The 22,317-nt window shown below is 56.1% G+C and overlaps 2 protein-coding genes and 2 long non-coding RNA genes across 5 annotated transcripts; 2 read left to right on the forward strand and 2 right to left on the reverse strand.

The window, feature by feature from the left end:
- The first annotated feature begins 65 nt into the window (after nt 1-65).
- Nucleotides 66-6,313, forward strand: LOC140848552 (uncharacterized). The gene is made up of 2 exons (XR_012129643.1): nt 66-999; nt 4,407-6,313. It is a non-coding gene; the product is annotated as an uncharacterized lncRNA (long non-coding RNA).
- On the reverse strand, nt 6,113-10,058 carry REEP4 (receptor accessory protein 4). 2 transcript variants are annotated; one of them, XM_037024663.2, is made up of 8 exons: nt 9,646-10,057; nt 8,758-8,830; nt 8,275-8,351; nt 8,062-8,182; nt 7,574-7,687; nt 7,022-7,157; nt 6,721-6,875; nt 6,113-6,637 (listed from the first exon to the last, which is right to left on the reverse strand). In XM_037024663.2, exons 1-8 carry the CDS (start codon nt 9,675-9,677, stop codon nt 6,572-6,574), a joined length of 774 nt encoding a protein of 257 aa, XP_036880558.2. In that variant the 5' UTR covers nt 9,678-10,057; the 3' UTR covers nt 6,113-6,571. The 2 variants fall into 2 exon arrangements, with proteins under 2 accessions (XP_036880558.2, XP_073088765.1); XM_073232664.1 differs by lacking the exons at nt 6,113-6,637; nt 7,022-7,157 and having other exon boundaries at nt 6,722-6,875; nt 9,646-10,058.
- LOC118973586 (uncharacterized) lies at nt 9,093-11,306 on the forward strand. The gene is made up of 2 exons (XR_005063006.2): nt 9,093-9,494; nt 9,572-11,306. It is a non-coding gene; the product is annotated as an uncharacterized lncRNA (long non-coding RNA).
- A 479-nt stretch (nt 11,307-11,785) lies between these two features.
- Nucleotides 11,786-21,121, reverse strand: LGI3 (leucine rich repeat LGI family member 3). The gene is made up of 8 exons (XM_017653857.3): nt 20,665-21,121; nt 19,763-19,834; nt 18,931-19,002; nt 18,528-18,599; nt 18,353-18,424; nt 17,368-17,537; nt 17,039-17,203; nt 11,786-14,917 (listed from the first exon to the last, which is right to left on the reverse strand). The coding sequence occupies exons 1-8, from the start codon at nt 20,868-20,870 to the stop codon at nt 14,100-14,102; spliced, it is 1,647 nt and encodes a 548-aa protein (XP_017509346.2). The 5' UTR covers nt 20,871-21,121; the 3' UTR covers nt 11,786-14,099.
- Nucleotides 21,122-22,317: the final 1,196 nt, after the last annotated feature.

Here is a 22,317-nt window from a genome sequence, read left to right on the forward strand (position 1 = left end):
AGCTGCTCTTCATGGTTCATGAAGCCCCTTCCCAACCCCTCTCCCAGGGGACAGTGGCACAGTACCCTGCATTAGCAGTTCTGGGAGGGCCTGGGCTCTAGTCTGTCCCTGCTCTAAAGGCCTCGGTTTCAGCAAATGTCCAGAGAGGAGGTGGGATCAGATGAGCTCCGACAGCCACCTGCTCCAGCCTGGGGTTCTGGGGTCTGCCCCATCCTGAATTCCTAGTGCTTCTTCCTCCAGCCCCAGTGCTGGAGAGGAGCCCATGGGAGTGGCTCCTGGGAGGGAGCAGAGAGGAGGAGAGGAAATAGGAAAGCAGGGCACCCTCCACCCGAGGAAGCATCTCAGCTCCTCTGCGGAGGTGGTTCCAGAGCACAGACACACACAGACAGATTCAGACACACACAGACAGATTCAGACACACATAGAAACCCACACGCCCAGTGGGCGCTTCCCTTCCCGCAGGCACCCACCTCCCACCCCGAGATTCCCCTGCCTTTCTATGGAAGCCATCCTTGGCCTGCCTTCACCCAGCCTGGGACAGAGCCAGCACCACCCCACCCGCTCCCATCCCATTGAAGGGATGAGTTCTCGGATGCCTCCAGCCTGGTGCCAGGTCACACCACCATCTCTGGAGAGGGGAGCCCTGAAGAGCCCAGAGGAAGCCTTTCCCCCAAGAGAAAGGAATCTTTTCAGCAGTTGAGAAGAGGAGGGGTCCTGAGGAGAGGAGGCTTCAATGGGCTGGCACATGGCAGGACTTGAGTCAAGCTGGCACAGATTCACGCAGCCCCTCTGCCTTCCCCCCAAAGGCAGGCTGTGTGGCAGGGCAGGCTGGTAGGGGTTGTTTACATGACTGAGTTATTAACACTCTCTTCCTCCCCCAGCTCCGCTGAGGGGTGACAGGGACTTCAGTGTGCTGGTGCCATGACTGTGGAGGATCTAACATGGGCTGCAATCCCTAGGCCCCAAGGTTTGGCCTCCCACTCCCAGGCTGGCTCCAGGGTGTGTATGAGGCTGGTGTGTGCCTGTGGTCCCCCATCTATGTCCTCTGGCAGCCAAAGCTTGTGGGAGATTCGGGGATGGGGGTGGGTGATTATTGCCACTTGGGCCCTTGAAGAGGCTGGGCAGGGTGGGGTGGGAACCTGGGCTGTCCTGGGCCCTTAGGGCCTGTCCCTGTCATCCCCAAAGGGGATGGGGACTGTCCTAGGAGAGTAGGACAACACATCCCCCCACATCACCCCCAGTTGTCCTATCTGCTTTGTCAGGTCACAGTTTCTGGACTAGATCAGGACTCTCAGGACAGGCTTCTGAAAAGCCCAGGGGCCCTGGGGTTCGGGTGGGGAGGAAGCCCCTTCCACCCTCACCCAGCTCCCCAGCCTGCAGTACAGCCCCGGCATGGCCACAGAGCCCTTGTAGCTGGCTGTTTTGTGCCTGAGGACAGAGCAGATCTGAGGAGACACACAAAGACACAAACACACGAGGAAAGCCACACAACCAGTGGACATAATGCTAGATTTCTGGACAAAGGCAAGCTGACAGCTCCCGGAGACATGTGGGCCCATGCGGCCCACTCCGACTCCGACCCCGACCCCACGCACTGACACACGTACACTGATCCACACGTTCATGCTCACAAGCGCAGCAGCACTCACGAGCCAGCTCCCTCACGCTGCCCCCAGAGCCCCTTACCTGGGCAAGCACAGGGCCCCTCGGGTACAGCAGCCCCCTGCCCAGGGGAGGGCAGCAGGCGGGGGCGGGGGAAGGAGCCCCGGAGAGTCAGGCCAAGCTGCCACTAATCCGGGCGGGGAGGGGGGGGCACCCACGTCAGAGCGGGGACTGCCGGGTGGAGGGCATCTGAGGACATCCCCTCCCACACACGCGGCCGTCTGGGCACCTAGCCCTACTTCCCCAGCCCCTCCATCCTTCAGACAGCTGAGGCTGGCCTCCCCTGCCCTCCCCCCAGCCCTTGTGGCAATGCCTGGGGTGGGGGTCCTGGGGGAGGGGGAATACCAGGGAGAACTCTCCCAAGCCCTGGGGGAGGGGGAGAGGAAGGGAAGTGTGGAGATGCTTTTGGAGCCAGGAGGAAGCTCTGCAGCAGATGCCCCCTCCCTCTTGCCCACCCACCCACAGCCCTGACCTAATTCCTCTTCTCAGCCTGCACCTCCCCAGCACCCCTCCTCCTTCCCCCAAAACCTCCCCTGCAATCTAACCACCCGTAGAGAAAGCTACCTCATTGTGCCCTGGGCTCAGGACCTTTGTCTAGCAACCCCAGCTCTGCCCCCAGGATTTCCTGAGCAGTGGGCATCATCCTTGAGCCCCAGCTTCTGCCCCCTGCCCAGCTATCAGGCACCCCAGATGATGCTAGGCAGGGATCAAGGAGTGAGCACCTGGGAGCTCTGTTCCTCACCCACCTCATGGGTGGGGTGGCACCAGCCAGGGCTCCCCAACTCAGTCTGGGCCAGGGCTGTGTTGAAACAAGAGGCTGCCTACGTGGCCATCCCTGACAGTGCTAGCTAAAATTACAGCAGTGGGGGCCAGTGCACATGGAGCCCAGAGGTGGGAAGGGGGACCAGTATATGGAGGGGCCACAGCCCAGAGGAGCTGAGGAGGCAGGAAGAAAGAGGAACCACCTGAGAAGACCTTGGGATGGGTGGGGAGGGAGGAGGTGGGGGAGGAAGGGCCACCTGCACCTGGGGACTTGGAGGCAATGGCAGAGTCCCTCAAGAGCAGGCAGGCTGGGTGGGGAGGCCAAAGAGGAAGCCCGGGGCTGGTGCCTTGTCTAAGCAGAGGTCCGTGCTTCTAAGGGGGCTGGTATACATGGCCTCATCTCCCTGCCGGGTACCTAGTACAGGTCCCACTACCTGGCATATCCGTGCTCCTGGCCAGCACTGACCCTGCCTGGGGAGGCAGTGGGCATACCGGTAGGTAATAGAAGGTTGGGGACTGTGGGCAGGCCAGAGCACAGCCTAACGTTCTTCTGGAGGCCAGATCAGAGGGGGTGAAAGATGGACCAGGAGCCGCATGCAGAGGGTGGCAGTGCTGGGCTTCTGTCTCAGGGGTACTGGGTGGGTTCTGAAGCAAGCCCAGCCCACACCCAATGCTGCAGTTTCAGGATCATGTTCATGCTTGGCCAGAAATGCCCCCAGCCTTGGAGTTCTCCTTGCCCCTTCCCCTCTGGCCCCAGGATGCCTTAGAACCCATACAGCTGCAGCAGCCATTTGCTGGACACATGTTATAGAGACCCTCGCATCTCAATGCTCCGATGGGACGGGGCACAAAGACAGATCCCCAGGCCATGCCTGCCCTGGAGAAGCTTATACTCACTCTGTGCATTTGTTCTTTTACCAGCAAACATTCACTGAGGCCCCTTAGGCATCAGAGACATTGTGCTGGGCACTGTGGGTGACTACTGGAATCATGTTAACAGATGATTCCCAGGGGCTCCTAGTCTCCGCTGAGGAAGTCAGGGGAGGTTCATGGAGGAGATGATAGTTGAGCTCAGAAGTCAGAGATAAGTAGGCCTTTACCACTAAGCCACACATATATGACAATATTTCACTTTGGCTAAACCACCATTTGTTCCAGGCTGGCATATAAAAGTGAAGAGGGAAAAAAAAAAAAGTGAATAGGATGTGAGACTTCTTTATAAAGTACAGTGCACTGGGGGAGAAAATATGACATGCTCAAGGCAAAAACAGAAGTCTATGCAAGAGCAGAAACGGTGTGGTCTGGATGAGCAGTCAAGTCCAAGGGGGCAGAGGGAATACTTACAGAGGCCTTCCTGGGGGAGGTGATGTCTGAGTGGGGTGCAAACAGCAAATGGGAATAGGACAGAGTTGGGGCGGGGGAGAGAGATCATGTCAGAGGAACAGCATGCAGCTATGAGACAGTCTGGACTTACAAAGCAATTCAAGTGCAGAGAAGGCCAGGTAGGGGGCAGGGGATGCTGGGCAGCCCAGCATAGCCCACAGCATAGCCACCCAGTCCAGGACAGGGTGAGCAGGCTGGAATTTAGCAGCGGTCAGAGCAGGACTGGTGGGAAAGACTGGAGGCCAGGGGATCCATACAGCTGGAACAAAGGTTGGAAGCTGAGCTGGAATGAATGTTACATGCTCGGGATTCAGAAATAGGAGCAACGTGGCCAAGGGCAGGAGTTGGGGCAGCTGGTCTAGCGAGGAGGCTGGAGTTATGGTGGCGATCTCAGGCCTGAGAAGGCATGACCGACTCAGCCCAGGGGCCCAGAGACCCTGCTGCTCACCCGAAGGCCCCACCCTAGGAAGGAGGGCAGGTAAGGCCGGGGCTCCCGTGAACACTCGCCCACTATCCCGCAATGCCAGACCTCCCCCAGCAACTTTTGAGTTTTTGTTTCATTTTGCCCATTCATCACATCTTCTGTTTTGTTCCCTCAGTTTAGGCCTGTGGATCCTGCCATCTCACCTTTACCAAGGCAACTGCTGGGCAGGCTTGCCTCAGAAGACAGGGCCCAGGCCCACGGGCAGCACCACCATGGACAAGTTGTTTCACCTCTCTGAACCTCAGTTTTTCTATCTGTAAAATGGTGTAAGTCCTACCTGACAGGTTTATTGGAAGGATTCAAGGAATTACTCTCTGTAAAATGCCCAACACAAGGTCAGGCACACAACCAGTGTTTGATACTTGCTGGTCTCCTGCTTCTTGCTTCCCAGGCAAGAAACACTTCAGTTACCTTAGTCCTGCATGCTGGTAAATACACTGACTCTGGGACCAGATTGCCTGGTTCAAAGCCCAGTTCTGACTTACTAGCTGTGCGACCTCAGGCAAATTACTTGACCTCTCAGTGCCTGTTCTCCCATTTATAAAATGGAGGTTATACTAATAGTCTGTACCCTCATGAGATTGTCTTTGAGGATTAAATTAATGTCAGGGGCTTAAAGTGGCATCTGCTAGGGCAGTCACATACTAGGTGCTAGCCATTACTAACTGCACCCCTAGTATCTTGCCACGTGCCTGGTACCTGGTAGTGGCTCAACAGAAATATTTTGAATGAATAAATGAAGACATAAGGCAACACTGTGATGCAAGGGAATGCCAAGACAGGAAGTCATTGAATGCCAATATGTGAGTAGCTAAACCACCCTGGCAGATTAAGTGCCTTCCCCAAATAAAACCCAGATAATCCCCACACCAAGAGTTAATCCACACTTCTTAGGTCACTCTAGGCTGCCACCTCATTTCCCCTCTTCCCACCTACGTCTTTGTTTAATCAAAAGCAGGAAGGATAAGAGCAAGCATGGGGGTGGACCAGGGGACGCTGTGGGGAGAGCGGCATCCAAGGGGCAGAAGAGGGCAGGGCCAGCAATGGATGCCCCAGGGCTTACAGTGGGGGATGGAGCCAGCCCAAGCAAAGAGCCTGGGTCTCAGGAGAACGGGAGGAGACATCCGGACACAGAGGGCTGAGGACCAATGGCTATGAGCAGAGGGGAGGAGCAGCTGGGAGGGCCACTGGAGCCGAGGCCAGAGTTCTGCATCGTCCCCTCAGCCAGCCAGTGGCCAGGCCCCTGCAGGGCAAGGCTCTGGCCAGCCTCTGGGCCCCACCCTCCTTGACCTGGAACCAGGGGGCATCCCAGCCCCTGGCAGCTGCTGCCCTCTCGCGGCCACCCTGCAGAGGTACAATGCTGTTTACAGGAACTCAGTGCCCTTGCACCCACCTGAAATGCCTAGAGACCTGAGCAGGCCCATGGAAGAGGTCAGCCTCCCCAGACCTACTCCGTGCTCAACTCCAGCTAATCCCAATGGGGTTACTATGCCACCCCAGCTCCCTCCACACCTTCACTCCCACTGATCTCTACTTCCTGCCAAGACCCAATCCCATGTCCTGGCTGCAGTCTTTTTATTCTGACCCCTCTCAGGTGTGGATACCCCACTGCCACACCTGTGTTTCTCACAGGTCCCCAAGAGCTTTCCTGACAACACTTGCCACATCACAACTATCTGTCAATGGCTATGTTCCTCAGAAGACTGGGCCCCTGTCTGTCTCTTTGTCCTTTTAGCCATTGTCCTAGGCTAGGACTGGCCTACAGCAGGCTACTGAACAATGTGTGCTGAGGACTGGGGATACAAACCAGAAGAAACAGAACACTTTTATGTATTTATCAAAATTGCACAAATCTGACCTCATTCACCAACATAAAACATACAACCAGGACACACACACAAGGCCTTAGAGAAGGCCGTCAAGTACTTTGAAGGACAGGAAGGAATGACACAACTGGGTGGGCTTTTGGTTTCATTTGTGGGCGCCTGTGACGGGACTATGGGGAGGCTCTGGTCCCACATCTGGGAAGGTAGAGGGATGAGAAAGGCAATAAATAGAACCCTGGGCCCAGTCTGCTTTGGTATACTGTGGACACATCCCTGTGCATGGCCCCAGCAGCGCCTGCCCTTGGCTCTTAACCAGCAGCAGGAACCTGGAGAGCAGAGCCTGGACAGCTGGTGCAGGTAGGCCAGACTGTGTGAGCAGTACAAGCAGTGGTCCCCTCTAAACAGCCCAGCACCCTGCAGGGCACGAGGTAAGACTGGCCAAGCTCCACAGACCCTAACTGTCCACATCTGTGGGCACAGTCTTTTTCCTTGTCCGAACCTTCAGAGAGCGGGAGGTGCCCTGGGGGAGAGAGAGCATACCATGAGAGGTCTAGCTGAAGTGCCAGGGCAGCCCACCTCCCTCTCACCTTCCTCGCCACTGACCTCCCGCAAGAGCGGCTTCCTCTTGACCACACGCAGGCTCTGGCTACGGTTCAGAGGCTTCTCTCGGGGCCGTGCTGACGGCTGGGGGATAGCCTCTGTATCTGACCAATACTCATCGTCAGTGTCACTGTCCTGCAGGCCCCCTGCTCGGTACCCTGCGTGGAGGAGAGGAAGGCCCACGAGGCCAAGCTGAGCATTTACACAATGTGAAGACCCAGGGCCGAGCCAGGCAGGGAAGCCACAGCTTGCAGGAAGGAAGCCAACCCTCTTGGGTCAGCTTTGGGCCCCTCTGCACACTCACCAATAGGTGGCCTGCGGCGGGGCACCTGATCCTCCAGATAGAGGGGATCCTGGTAGGCAGGGGCAGGGGTGTCAGGGATAGAGCGCAGGTCTTGCATGGAGAAGCTCCGGAGCCTTCCTGCCAGTGCACCCTGACTCTGCAAGGGACAGGGAGCAGCCGCATCACCTGGAGGTAAGTGCTGAGACCCCTAGAAGGAAGGGACCTCAGCCAGGGCAGCGGCCCATGGAAACCACTGGGCTGACCTGCAGGTAATCACTGGGGCACGGGCCTCAGAACCAAAAGCAACTTAACCTTCTAGCCCTATGCATTTATGATACCAACAGGAAACTAAGGCCCAGAGAGCAGGAGCAGGCACTCATGGTCAGTGTCACACCCAGGGAAGTCTGAACTTCCAACTCCAAGCCCCTGCCAAAACCCCACCTGTCACCTCTCATCCTTGTTCCCTAGTGCAGACAGCTGCTATCTCTCGGCTGCCTAACAGGGAGCTGGATTTGCCCAAAAGGCACCAGGGGTGGCGCAGGGGCACTGCTGGGGGGCGTGGGCTCACAGCACCTTGGTGGCAGCCTGAACAGCGGCTGAAGCAGCAATGTTTAGGCCCCGCTTCCCGAAGCTGAGCATTGTTTCATAGCTGCGCTCTTTGGCCTGGATGATGTAGGTGTCGATCTCCTGCAGAGGAGAGGGAGAGCTCAGGTACATACTCAGAGTCACTTTTTGCAGGCTCAGATAAGCCACGGGTGACAAGCCTCCCAGCCCACCCCCACCCACTCCCACACTTCAATGAGTGGCCATTTTTCAGCCTCTCCCATCATCCCCAAACCAACTTCCAACTGGCATTTCACACCTTCAGAGGTCATTCACATGGGCCCCCATCTGGTTATCACAGAAGAGGAAGAAGGCTAGGTTCTGTCAAGGTCCCACAGCAAAACAGCAGCAGAACTGAGATTAGAACCCAGGTGTCCCCCAGCATCCTGAACTCTGAGTCCAGGGCTCCTTCCCTCACACCCACCCCTATGCTTCCCTCCTTGCCTCCCACAGGGTACCTTCTCATGGCGGGACAAGGATGGGTGGACAAATTTGCGGTAGAGCAGGCTGGCCCCCCTGGTATAGGGTGAGAGCAGCCACAGCACAAAGGCCATCTTGATCTCATAGTAGAAAGGGAACCTGTCAGAGCACAGAGCACAAGGTCAGCGAGGGAGCTAGGTGGAGGGTCAACCATCACCTGCCCACAGCCCCCAGACTCCCTGCGCCCATACCAGGAAACAAAGATGTCTGTGAAGGTCTCCACTGCCATGAAGAGTGCAAAGATAATCCAGTACATCATCCACCGGACCTGGAGGAGTGGGGCAGAGGTGGGGGGTGCTGGAAGGCCAGAGGTCAACAGCTGAACCCACAGAGCCAACTCCCCTGTCCCAGGCTGACCCCGCCAAGAGATTCCAGAGAGCCGGTCCTGCTGCATTCCCCTGGCGCCTGGCTGGCCCTAGAGAGTGGCCTCTGAGACACTGCCACTCATTCCTATACCCAACCCCAAAGGGTTTCACCCACAAGACCCTACACAGGTACCCCATAGCCCGCCTTCTATCCACACCCACACCATTCAAGATATGCCACCCAATTATGCCCCTGGAGGAGGGGGAGGACATCTCAAACCTTCCCCACCTCACCAAGCCCTACCATACCCCCAAGGCTGTCATCCCACCCCACCTGAACCGAGCCCTCCTGCCCACCCCCATACTCACATATTCACGAATGTTCTTGATCTTCACAGCCTTGTAGGAAGCATAAGCTGGGTACAGCATCCCAAACACCAGTCTGGAAAAGCAGCCCCCAAAACAGAGAGGGAGTGTGAGGGGCACCATGTGTCCAACCCCGCCAGGTGGCCACCTCCCCCACGGTGAGAGGTGGCAGTGTCTACCCTGTTCTTCCCGCTTGGCTTGCACAACCTGTGCCCGAGTCAGTGCCCTGGAGGCAGTCTCCCCACCCTGCTGTTTACAAACATCCCAAGCTTGCCCAGGCCTGCACTGGTGACCCACGGATGCATGACGGAGTGAGAGCATATACAGCCACTCAACACGGTGGGAGGGAGGCCGGCTTTTGAGCTGTTGAGAGCCTTCGGCTGTCCCCTCCTATGGACATGCAATCAGGCCCAGGGCCACCAGACTTGACACTGCAGACAGAGATAATAGAGCCAGGTGCTGGAGTACTGAAAGGTGAGGAGTAGTAGAGAGGGAAGGCTGAGGCCAGGTGGTGAGTCATGTGACTGACTGCTCTGCTGGGAAGTGGGCACCTGGACCCCGCCCACAACGTCCCACAACACTTGGTCGAGCTGGCCAATGGTCCGCCGGCCAATGGTCCCCCGCCCCACGGACCCGTCTGCAAAGTGTGTGTGGGTGCGGGAGAGGTCGCCATGGGCCAGGGAAGCTTTGGGGGTGAGAAGACAAGCACTCGGTACTCGAAGCCGCGTGCAGGCCCACAGGTCCGTTAACCGTTGCGGTGAGTGTTGAGGTGGAAGGGAAAGCTGTGAGGGGCTCAGAAAAACCCCTTTCCCGACAGACCTTCCTAGTTTCCACCCCAGGGGCAGGCCGGCACCCGGCGATACAGGGGCTACGAGGAGCGGCCATACTTACACCACCAGGCGACAGATCATCCAGGACACCATCCTGCAGCCTCCGCGCGAACAGGAAACTTCCCCAGGAAGACGCTCAGAGAGTCGCTCACGCTGGGACTGGGGTACCAGTGAAGGTGCGGGGACACAGAGGCGCTCGGGCTACCCCTTGCCCACTGGCCCCCGACTCCGCGGTGCGCCAAGCCTAAAGGACCGAGAGTCCCAACGGGCTAGGGGGAGGAGCCCACTCGGGGCCGCACCACGGGCGCCCCCCGCCGCCCCCCGGCGCCGCGCGGTCACTCAAGGCTCCGGCCCCCACTTCCTGCCACGGGTCGCCTAGCGTTCGGCCCTTGCCGGGGATGACGGGTCGCGGCCTCTGCTCGCTCCGGTGCCCGCGGTCCCAGTGCGCTGGGCCACCGGCCTGGCCTCGGGGCGGAGTTTACAGCTCACTTAAAAGTTGCACGGAACTGGGCTCTGCCCAACCCCAGGGCTCCGGCAGGCGGCGCAAGCGCAGTGCGGCCCTGGGGGGCGGGGCTAAGTCTGGGAGGCGAGCGCCTGCCCCTTAAAGAGGTGATGAGCCTCAGCCTCGCGGGTGGGGCCGATAGGTCCAACAGCCGGGCGTCCAAACTGAAAGATTGGAAGTGGGAAGCGACGAAAAAAACTAGGAGGAAGGAAACAAAGGCAATCTGGATCCCAGGGTTTTCTTCACAGGCTTTCCCCTTCTGCCTCGTTTTCTTCTGTAAAATAGGAAAGGACGTGAGATGGGGGGTGGTTCCCCTTTGGAGGCTCAGGCACAAACTAGAAGCAGGCTTGGCGAGAGCCGGCCCGTAGGAACAGGAGACCAGCGCCCCGAAGACTCCGAGCTGGCCAGAGGGGAAAAAAGGGAGGAAGCAGGTAGAAGGCAACTGAGGGCCTCACCGCCCGGACGAGTGGACTTCAGGAAGTGACCGCTTCCTTGGGCTGCATTTCCAGGAACCACACGCGGCAGGGTGACCCGAGGATTAGAGATTCAGGGTAGAGCTCCTCACCGCCATGCCTCCCCACCGTTTGCCTCACCAGAAGTTTGAAATTCCACCTATTCCTGCGAGTCAAGAACAATATTCTTGAGAGCTTAATATCACCGATTGCAATTGCCTTGTTGCCGTGCATTTTCGTGTCCCGGATTTTGATCTTTACAAAGGACCTTTTTTACCATTTAGGAAATGCACTGGCCTAGTGATGAAAAGTAGCTTGCCCACCATCACCCGGTGGCATCTGTTGCTGGAGGGTGGATAAAGGGCTGGCTGCCCCTGGAGGGAGTCTGGGAGTGGAGAAGCTCCCCTGGGAGGAGGGTTGGACGTGGAAGAATACTGGGGCCTCAAGAGAGAAGGTGAACTTTGCTGCCTCCACAGCTTTTTGTGTAGGGCCCTGTTCTTTGTACGGCTTCTGCTTAATGTCTCATTCCTCCCTCTGACAATGGGGAGCACAGCATCCCCCCACCCTGAGCACCCTGTGCTTCACAAGTCTGAGGGGAGGAGGCCAGCAGAGCTGCTCTGAGCTGTGGGGGTAGAAAACTCAAGTAGTCATTACTTTTTATCAAAGTTAAAACCCACCACTTATCAAAAGGATGAAATAGGTAATGATGGGGGCCAAGGAAAGTAGGCTTCTTGGGAATAAAAACACACGGTGATTTTATAGTCTTAATTATTATCATCAATTTTATTGGTGTTGTGGGGTGTGAGAGCTAGCAGTGAAACCAGCCCACAGGAGAAACTCCCCTGAGGCCCTGCTGCCTCCCTCTCCCACCTAACCACCCCCTCACCTGAAGGGGGGAAGAACAAGAGTACCAAGGGCTAGGATCCCACCATCCATCTCTAGATAGAGACATTGTAATCAAGGTGAAAATACCCAGAAGGCTATGACTGACCCAGTAGGGGAACTAGCTCAGGACGAGCAGGGGTTGTGGAGGAGGGAAGGGGCATCCATGCCTGGGGAGGTGAGGGTGTGTGGGCTGACTGTGTACATGTGAGCCTCAGGTCCTTTGGTACCTGCTGCAGAACCACTCCTCCCCGCTGGCTGCCTTCCAGAGTCACCTGACCTCAGCATCACAGGCCTGTCTGTACCCCCAGCGGCTGTTGAAGAGCTCTCCTATGCCACTTTGTGCCCACCTAGCTGGGGAGGCCTTTCCCATGGAGACTCCTGGTCCTGGTCACTGTGCTTGGGAACTCTGAGGGACATGATGTCAGAGGTCTGCCACTGAGAGCAGGGCTCAGCATGGAGGAGCGTGAGGCTGGCCCCTGAATGCTGTTATCCTCCTCAGCTTCGGCTGAGTGAGTGGACTCTGCCTCTCATGGCCTTTGGTCCTGAGCTGTTGACACAGTCACCGGTTACACTGGGTTGCTAAGCAGCTGTATGGACCTACAATGACTCCCAGGGCAGGTGACCAGGTAGACACACAGTGGGCTCCGTTCCCCATGTGTGGAAATCTGGGGTCATTCAGGGAAGAGTCCTGGAGGAGTGACGGTGACAGTAATGTTTTCTTTCCACTGGGCAACAGAGTGCCAACATGTCTGGGAGACTCAACCCACTTCCCCTGCCCACCCTTCCCTGGCACTGCATGGGGGCCCGTTCCCCATCTGAGAAAGCAGTACAGGCATTCCCAGAACAGGGTACCTAGGGACCCCGAGGAACATCTGCTAAGCTAAGACACATGAAGGTGGTTCAAGGAAGTAAAACCCAGGTGTGTCACCTATGAGATTCCCCATTGTCATGGTCAGAGGCACACAGGGGAAAAGGACTCTGAGACCCAGGACAGGTAAGGAACCCTAATCCACAGACAGCAGTTCTCCCCGAAGAATGGCCTCCCCTCCTACAAATCACCTTCTTTGAGCCACCTCTGTATCTCATATAGTCCTACAGACTCGCGTGTCAGACACTCCATTCTGAGGATTTTATGTACTTGGCCAAGAGTCAGCCCCACTTGGTGGAGACTTCACACTGGCCCAGCACTGAGTGTCATCACCAAGAACTCCTGATCCCAGCACCCTGCCTGCTCGCCCTAGCTCTCTGAGGGAGCGGAGCAGGGAAGAAGGGAGTCCGAAAGCCAGGACTGGCCCCTGCGCACAGCAAGGACAAAAGCACAGCCATGGGTCTGTTCTTAGTGAAACTGCTGCTGCTGACATTGGACACCTGAGAGCCGGCAATGGGGTGGAAACCTTTTATTTGAGGAAAATGAATCATAAAATTGCTCGCCAGTGCCCTGGATATCCTGACCCCAGGAGGCCCTCACACTGTCTGGGCACAGGGAAGTTTCCCAAAGCCTGCCTCCTGCACCAGCCTTGCCTATTTCCAGCATGCAGCAGAGGGCAGCAGAGGCTTGGCTCTGAGGTGCGGCTCCCACAGGACACTCAGCAGGCACTGAAGGCAGTGCCCCTGGGGCATGCCTCTGAGGATTGGTAAGGTCCCAGGGTCTCCAAGACGCTCTCCAGCACAGCTCCACTCTTGGCACCCACCCAGATAGCAGGGTCCCTGGCTTGGCCAGCTCTTGGACCCACCCAAAGGAGCCAGCACAGCTCAGGAGCTGTACCCCCAAGATGCGGCTGAAGTAGGGAGTGTGGTCTGAGGCTGCAGCAGCTACAGGGAAGAAAAGCAGAAAGGCTTTTATCTGGGTAGTCTCCACGCATGAGCCAGCTTCAGGGTCAGAGTAGGAAACCCCTGTAAGAACAAAGGCCTGGCAAGAAGTTGGGGCCTGCTGGGGATGTTGTTATTGCTTTGGGCAGAGACTCTGGCCCCAGGAGGTTAAGCTGATGCCTAGAGGGTGGGCACACCAGGGGTGAGCCGATGACGGGTACCATGTGCCTTCTGCAAAAAGAGAGGCAAGGTAATGGAGGGGAGCCCTTTTAGGCAGCCCTGAATCTGCACATATGCTCACAGAAACAGAACATAGACGTGTGTGTGCACGTCCCTGAGACTGTCTACCAGTGTCCACATGTGTGCGCAGAAGGAGCATAACATGAGTGAGTGACCCCAGAAGTATGAAGGATGTGGCTGTGGGCTGCAGTGTAGAACAGGAGCAGGTAAATGGACACCTGGAGCACCAATAGGAGAGACCAGGTAGTCACAGGGTAAGCCAAAGAATAGGAGACTAGGAGAGGAAGTTCAGCCTTCCTCCCAACCCTGGGGCCAGAGTGTGTGGAAGGCAACAGACTGAGGGGGTCCTACAGGAGGGGGGCAGGTTTGACAGGTGTCCACGCACAGGAAGGCACCAGGCGCTGGGTTGACTGGTGCATATACACGTCTTCATGCTTATTACAACTATGAGAAGTGGCTCCCTGGTCTAGCTCACAGTGTGTGTCCATGCTCACTGGGGCTGCGTATGTATACGTGAGGGCACGAATGCAGGCTGGCTACAATGTGTCTTCACATGGGCACATATGTGGCTCACATAGACTCCTACTTAGCCTCCAGTGGCCACTCCCCAGAGGCCATGACACCCTACTAGGCACTGAGATCCACCACTATGTGTCGGTACACGAGCGTCTGTCCCTTGAAGCTGGGGGCCAGGAGCAGCTGGGCGTCCCCAGCAGGCATGTAGCAGAATGCCCGAGGGGCCTGCACAGCCAGCTCCTGGAACCGCACAAACTTCTGTCGCCCCTCATCCCACTGGTAGATCTGCGTGAAGGAGAAGTCGCTGCCCAGCGCCAGGTAGCGGCGGCCACCCACCAGGAAGGGCTGCAGGGCCAGTGAGCCCCGGGAGGGCAGGGCCTGCACCTCGGAGAAGCGAGCACCCTCCCAGCGCAGGATCTTGGAGTCACCAATGTAGCGGCTGAGGCACAGATAGCTGTCGCGGCCCGCACGGAAATGTTTCACAGCCTGGGCATCAGGCACCTGGGTCACCTCACCCTGGGCCACAAACTGCTTCTGAGTGCGACTCCACTGATAGATGATGGGTGCCTGTGAGCTGCTCGACACAATCAGCCGTGGCTTGCCCTCGCCATCTACAAACTCCAGGTCAGTGTCGCGATGCCAGGCATGCAGGGCTTGATGAGAGTAGAAGCCATTCTGGTGCCAGCGGTAGAGGCTGGTGGCGCCGGCCTTGGAGCTGTCGGCCACTGCGAAGTACCAGTCACCATCTATACGGAAGGCCTCTAGGTCGTTGGGCTTGCGCACGCGCTGCGGGTCAATGTCCTGCAGCTTGGTGAAGCGCGTGGTGTTGGGGTCCCAGTGGTAAATATAAGAGCCACCAAACAGCTGGGCCACAACCACATACAGCTGGCTGTCCACCACCATAGGCTTGCAGTGCACTGCAGAGGGGGCTGCCAGGATGGAGGAATGCAGTGTCAGCCCACATGCCCCACCCCATGCCAGGCCCTCGGAAAAGGGGGTCAGACCCGTCCAACCCTGAGCTCCCTGCTACCATCTTCCTCCCCAGTGAAGTTTATCCACTCAGTGCTCAATGCTTCTAATTGTTTCACAGCTAACTGGCCTCAGCACCTCCCTCCATCCTTGCCCCCAGGGCTCAAATATAAAATGACATGAGCATAAAATAGGTATCCCTGGATATGGAAGGGCTGTTTAAAGATAATGTCTATTATTGAATTTTTATTGCGTGTAGTCAGTGTGCTAAGTGTGAGCACGTTACCTCAATCACTCTGCAATGGTCTATAATTTTGCCCATTTCACACCGAAAGAAACTGAGGCTTGGACTTGCCTAAACCCCACCCACCCTGGCAAGTGGCCATGCAGGGGAAGGAGGAAGAGTTTGAGCTGTCCACAGCCAGGTGACAGAGCCCAGGTATAGAAAATGACAGCTTCAAGCTTGGGTGGTTGTGCATGAAAACCCATTCTCCTAAGCACCCCAACTTTCGAGAGGGCTTTTGTTTATGAGAGTGTGCGCAGCATACATTGCTCCCAGCCAGCTCACTCAGACCCCTTCTCAGGCACCCTTATCAATACAGGGGCCACACTCCTCACCTGTCCCTGTGTTCCCAGGGATCTTCTCTCCTCGTCAGCACTGCTTCACCCACCTCCTCTCTGTGACCCCACCTTGCACCCAGGGGAAGCCTGCATGAGTCTCAGACTCTGGCGGTCACCCCTGAGTCCCCTCCATAGTATGGTCTGCCTGCCCAGAAGCTGATGACCCCCAGCTCCTGAGCTGCCAACATACTTACCAGCACCTCAAACTCCAGTGGGCCAACACTGAGCTCCATGTCTGCCCCCAAACCTGTTCAGTTTCAATTTGTGACTCCACGCAACCACCCCATGCAGAAACTTGGGAGCCATCTCCAACACCAACACCTCTTCTCCCTCCCTCACCCACAGCTGACCTGTCCCCACTCCTGCAAGACCTGCCTTCTGCTTTCTGGTCTACTTTGTGTAAAATGGGTGTTATTTTTTTCCTTAAATGTTTGCTAGAACTTACCAGGGAAGACATCTGGACTTGGGGTCCTCTGCTGGGGGTCGTTTTTTTCTAAGGACTTCAAGTTCTTGCATAGATACAGGGCAATCTCAATGTTCTATCTCCTCGTGTGTCAGTGCAATTCTCCCTTCTGAATATCTCTCTGCCTCCCCACCACTACTGTCCCAATCCAGGCCCCAGGACACCCACTGCCAGTCTGCCCACCTGTCTTGCCCCATGCCTAGGCACTGTCCCTGCTGCTCACAGAGGGCATTTTCTACAATACAGACTGAGCTCGTTCACACAATCAAGGAAGATTCCACTCTGAACCCTATGCTGCAGTTACATGAACCACAGGTCAGCTGTGGGTGAGGGAGGGAGAAGAGGTGTTGGGGATGGCTCCCAAGTTTCTGCTCAAAACCTGCCAATGACCTGGTCCTCACCTCTTGGGTCTCGTCGGCCTCTCTCCACTCTGAACCCTATGCTGCAGTTACATGAGCTGCTCTGGTTTACATATGCATGCACTCACACACTAAGATGGTTTGTATCTTCTTGACTTTGCTCATGCTGTTCCCTCTGCCAGAACATCCTTCCCACATTTTTTCTCCTAGCTAAGTATCTCCTTTGGCCTTCTAGACTCAGCTTAAACTCAGTAAACCCAAACTGAGCTTACTAGCCACTTCCATCTCCCCATAGTTCACTGGACCACCTGGTTACTTAAGCCAGGAACCTGGGCACCACCTCTGACTCCTCCCTCTCCCTTGCTTTTCAAGATGCAATTTAGGCAACCCTTCTACCAGGAAGCCTTCCTTGATTGCCCAGGGTAGGCCTCTCCTTTATGCTCCCTCCTTGAGCCTACCTACTATCTGTATGTTACCTGAGTGTATATCAGCCTCCCCCACAATGATGGGCATTATTATGGTCAGAGGCCATATCTCATCCATCCTTCTATGTACAGGCACTCGGTGGAGAAGAACAGTGGAGCCCACCCCAACCCACTCCACCCCCTATTTGGGGCCAGCGAGGCTGGTACAGGTACCTGGGATTCTATCATAGTCTCGAAGCCTCCGTTCAACATAGTCCCACTTGAGGATGGTGCAAGCGCTGGCACCTGGCTGGGCCAGAGCCAGATAGAGGTCGCTGGAGTAAAGGAAGGGCTCAGCTGATACTGCTGGGAAGGACAGGGTCTGGTACAGCACGAAATCTGCAGGGAAGGGGAAGGGAGTAAGAGCGGGTTGGGCGGGCTGCTCTTACAGTTGCTGTAAGGGTTGCTGGACTGGCGAAGCAGGGTGTCGAGGGCTCTGACAGGGTCTGTGGAGTAGCCTCGGGGAGGCCCGGCCCAATGCCCAAGGCAGGGGCACCTCCTACCCGTGGTGATGCAGTCGAACTCCCGCAGCAGCAAATCCTGCACCTTGTGCTCTTGGAAGCGGGGCGGGCTGGCGCAGTAGATGGGGGCCACCGTGGTGTTGGTGTGTGCCAGCCACTCCACCAGCCACTTCACCTTGCAGTCACAGTTGAGCGAGTTGCCACGCAGGTCCCTGGATTATGATGGTGATGGAAGGGACACAGAAAGGGACAGGTTCTTAGTGCTCTGCCCTCCCAGGCCCTCTAGGTTTCCAGGAATAGATATTGTCAAGGCTGCTGCTGGCTGCTCACATGGCATCTTTGTGCCAATTAGAAAAAGTTCCCCTTGGGGTGGATGCAGCCGTCTGGACACAGGCTTGACCAGCGGAACGAGGGCTGAGTTTCAGGCCCTCCTTATATCCCTGGTCAGGTGCCATTTGCAGTGTACAACCTGTACAACTCTATGTTGCATTGCAGTTCCTCCCAACCTCCCACCATCCAGGGCTGCTGTTTCTTATATAAATACCGATCAGTGATTTTGACTATCCTCTAGGGCTTTAATGTAGATTCAAATCAAACATGCATTTAAAAAGCACATGTTTAAAAACCATACATATATAAGAACTTGTTCGTTATGCTTCAGAAGATTGGAGACTGTTGAGAATTAGGCTTGGGGTTGATTAATGATTGTGCATTGAGTCCCCTATACAGAATTTTATTGTTGTTAACAACCATTTGATCAATAAATATGAGAGATGCCCTCTCAAAAAAAAAAACATACATATAGTGTCTCATGTGCATTTTAAGAGTGCCCACAAATGCCTTGAGGAACTTCCACTTGGAAGGCTACCAATCTGTGATTCAGCCTAGCCTTCTCAGAGACCCCCCAAGCCCAAGCTCTCCCAGCCTCTCAAGAATTTATGATCTTCCCAGCTCTGCCTCCCACACCCTTCCCTCCAGGGATGCACCCCTCTGGGCACTGGCAAAAGAGGAAGGGTTCAAGCCTTACAAGTCACTCAGGATGTCCAGGGGCCGAAAGATGTCTCTAGGCAGCGTCTGCAGGTTATTGTTGGCCAGTGAGCTGCAGGAGAGAACCTGGGGTCACCTGCAGATCACGCCTGAGGCCAAAGGCCATGGAGCGCGGGGCTTTGGTCCCATTGTATGTGTGTGTGTGATGTACTCACAGGTGTGTCAAAGACTTGAGTCCTCTGAAGGTAAACCTGGATAGTGCCCAGATATCATTGTTCTCAATGAAGCTGGGGAAAACAAGGCTTGGCCTCAGCCGCCACTCAGGATCCAGACCCAGACCAGCTGTTTCCCCACACCCCGCCTAGATCCCGCCCGAGGCTGAACCTGGTGACATTAAGCCTGTGCGGATAGGACATCTCGGTAGGATGGTTTAGGCCCAAAGATGGATGAAATGACCATCTGCTTGAGTCCTGCCCTCTAGGGCTCTCACTGCCTTCTCCCCACGCCCCCCATCCCCCCTTTCTTCCCACCTTCCTCACTCAGTCCCCCTTCTCAGCCTGCCTGGCTAGGCCTCCCCCACCCCCTTTCTAGTAACCCTTCCCCATCCTCTGCACACACAGGTACTGCAGGTGGGACAGTCCTGTGAAGGCGTTGTCTCCAATCAGAGTGAATTTGTTGGAGTTGAGTAACCTGGAGGGAGACAGACAAAGGAGGAATTAGCCCATCTGCAGGCATGCCTGCTGCCTCAGCCCTGGCCTGCTGCCCTTCCCCCTATCCCACCCCCGGACCCTGGAGAGAGTAGCCTGGGTCCCTAGTGTCAGACTGCCCCTAACATCAGAAGAGTCAGCAGCAAGCCCTCTCCTGGCAAGCTGGGTCCTTCCCACCACATCGCTGCTGTCTCCCACCCTCCCCGGAGCTCACTTCAGTCCCTCTGAACTGATGGCAAGTTTGAGGATCCCCGAATGAGAAGGAGGTGGGGTCACTCACATGTCCTCTCTGCTGTGACTGCGCTTCAAACATAAACAGACCCTTTCAGAATTCCAGGCCCTCCTGTCTTTCCTCCCTTTCAGCCCCCAGCTCTTTCTTCAAACCCTGATCCCTCAGGTCACTGTCTCTAATATGGCCACTTCCCCTGCAGGGTCCACCCTCTGGCACCAGCCCAGGTTATCGCACCCAATTGCTTTGGGTCTCCAGAGGAGGCAAGACCATTCCTTACTGGCCCCCAAATGCCCCCTTCTTGGTTTTCACATGCAACCCCTACCCTCCTTCTCCCCAACTGCTGCTTCCTCACCCCTCCTGACTTCATGTTGCTCCACCTTTTCGGGCTCTCCCATCTGAGCAAAAGTAAGGGACACCTGTATTTTCTGAAGACTACCCAGTCCCACATCTGCGCCCTTCCACTGCCCTGCCCAGCCCAGGCACCCGCCCTTCCACAGCGCCCTGTGCATACAGGAACTGCAGCAGTGGCAGGTGGGAAAAGGCTCCATCCTGGATCTCCGAGAAGGCAGCGTTCACCAGCGTCCTGCAGAGGACACCAGAGTCAGTGCTGTAGGGAATACGCAGGGTGTGCTGGGCCATGCAAAGGAGCCAGGGCCATGGTTCTGTACACACTCACCCTGGAGACTCCCCACTTCACCCGCCTGGGACTCCCTGGACTGCCTTTCTCTTCTCACTAATTCACTGCCTTCCTTCATCATTATCCTCCCTTATCACCTCCCTGAGCACCAGGGCCCCGGGTTCAGCTTCCTTCTCAGCCAAAAGAAGTTTCTATTCCCCCCACCTTCATGATCATCCAGACACCCGCAGTGTGCACGAAGCTGTTGAGGGATGGTCACTAGGATGGGGAGGAGACTAGCATTCTCCTTTTGAAGACCACACGGCCTATCCAGTCCCTGAGGCCGCTTGCTGCAAGTGACAGGCTAGTTGGCCCCGCACAGAGTGCCTTGTGCCAGGGCACTGTGGGGGTGTATCTCACTTCCACCCCTCCCCCTGCTGCCAGCCTCTCTCCCTCAAGAAGCCTTTCTGCTCTTTGGTATGGCATCACAGGAACTGGTCCACATGATCATGCAAACAACCCCCTCCCTGCAAGTCCAGGGCCTTGCACACAGTAGGTCTCATTGATGCTGATGGTGGTGGTGATTCATCTTTGGCGTAAACTCTCCCCAGCCATGGCTGCTGAGCCTGCATTGACTGCAGAGCTCCCTGCCTGGATGATGCCTTGATTCTCCAGTCCTGAAGACGCCCTGGAGTCTCCCGTCCCTGTACTGCGGAGGGGAGCTCTCCATCCACTCACTCCCAGTGGCATCCTTGCCTCCTCCCCGTCCCACCCCAAGGCCAGGGCTTGGCACTCACAGAGAGATGACCTCGGAGGGCAGGTTCCTGGGCACTGCCTTAGAGTCCACGCAGAAGGCGGTGTCCCTGGTGCAGGAGCAGCTGGGCGGGCAAGGGGGCGTCTTGGGGGGCCTCTTGGCACTAACTTGCAGCATTAAGCAGAAGCCCAGCGTGGACAGCGCCAGCAGCCCGAGCCCCGAGCCCCGCCCGGCCCGCAGCCCCGCCATGCTGCCTGCAAGCTCTCCCTCCGGCCAGCGGCCGCAGCCTCCGCCCCACGGCTCTCCACCACCCAGCGCCGGCTGGCCCCTCCCGGAGCCGGCAGCTGCTACCGCAGCTGGGGGCCCGCTGCCCGCTGCCCGCTGCCCGCTGCGGAGAGGGACTCCTCCAGCCCTCGGCGCCGGCTGCAGTCCCGCCCCTGCGCGCGCTCGCGCGCCGCCTCGGAGAGGTGCGCGGAGCCGGTGGAGCCTGAGGAGCCGCTGACCCGCTGGGGTGGACGCGGACTGCGGCGGGGGCGCGCAGGGCGGAGGGGGCACGCCGGGCCGGGCGCAGCCCAAGGACGAGGGGTTGCTGTACGCTTCCCCAGCGGTCTCGGGCCAATTTGCTCGGTGTCTGGCAAGCAAAGGGTGTGTGCGTGAATGCAGGTGTACAAGGTGTACATACATATCCCATGGTGGCAGGACCGTGTGCACAGCTGTCTGCACGGCCACGTGGAGGCATTTCTACATTAGGGACCCATGCACCTCTGTGTAGCTGTGTACCTGTGTGCGTGTCTTGGTCCTGAGGAGACACGTCCTCTAAGCAGAGTTCATGGGCATGTCTTAAGTGACACGTGTGTATGTATGTGTTCACATGTGTTTTTATAGACCAGTGAACTGAACGTGCCTTTGTGTCTGTGTGAGCTGAAAAGGAAAATGTCACTGGAGCTGGAGTGGGAGTGTGTGAAATTCTGGGACATCTTTCATTGCACAGCCATAGCATGCTGGAGCTGGAAAGAGCCCTGAACCTTTTCCAGTCAAGCTTTTTGTTTAACAAATGGGGAAACTGAGGCCCAAGCCAAGGAAACAGCCAAGCTCTGTGTCACATCTACTGTGTGTTGTGTATTCTGTTTTAACCCTCCCAACCTTTTGAGGTAGATGATTTTAATCCCCTTCTTCAGATTGAAAAAAAAAAATCAAGTCCCATAGTACCAGAAGAAGAAAGTGATGGAGCAAGGGTTTCAACTTACTCTGCAAGGTCCACAGAGTGTGGTCCAGGGAGGCCAAGGGTTCTTAGGAATCTTCCAGGGAGACTCTGAGATCAAAACGATTTTCCCAATAATGTTAAGATGTTATTTGCCCTTTTCACTTTCATGTTCTCACAAAACTACCCTGGAATTTTCCAGAGGCTACATGATGTATCTTCCATTAAGTCAGAAATTAAAGAGATTTGTGAAAATGTGAAGCAATGACATTCTTCTCTCTACTTTTTTAATTGTAAAATAATCCATTTCATTTAAAATTTTATGTAATGTATGTTATAACATATGATGGATTTATTGCTATCTTAATATTTTTAAATTCCTTAGCAAATATCAATAAGGTAAGTATCAATAGACATAACCCACATAAACAAAGGCTTTTTGGGGTCCTCAATAATTTTTAAGCATTTTAAGGGTCCTGACACCAAAAAGTTTGA

This window comes from Manis javanica, chromosome 3 (genome assembly GCF_040802235.1).
Source record: "Manis javanica isolate MJ-LG chromosome 3, MJ_LKY, whole genome shotgun sequence".
NCBI classification, from domain to species: domain Eukaryota; kingdom Metazoa; phylum Chordata; class Mammalia; order Pholidota; family Manidae; genus Manis; species Manis javanica.

Bases quoted from the DNA above. Each gene is read 5' to 3' on its own strand.
- REEP4 (XM_037024663.2), bottom strand. From the start codon at position 9,677: ATGGTGTCCTGGATGATCTGTCGCCTGGTGGT. The intron at 8,352-8,757 runs GTGAGTATGGGG...CCACTCCTCCAG, and splicing joins TCAAGAACATTCGTGAATAT to GTCCGGTGGATGATGTACTG. The intron at 8,183-8,274 runs GTATGGGCGCAG...GTGCTCTGACAG, and splicing joins ACAGACATCTTTGTTTCCTG to GTTCCCTTTCTACTATGAGA.
- LGI3 (XM_017653857.3), bottom strand. From the start codon at position 20,870: ATGGCGGGGCTGCGGGCCGGGCGGGGCTCGGGGCTCGGGCTGCTGGCG. The intron at 19,835-20,664 runs GTGAGTGCCAAG...TGTCCTCTGCAG, and splicing joins CCCTCCGAGGTCATCTCTCT to GACGCTGGTGAACGCTGCCT. The intron at 18,425-18,527 runs GTGAGTACATCA...TCTCTCCTGCAG, and splicing joins CTCAAGTCTTTGACACACCT to CTCACTGGCCAACAATAACC.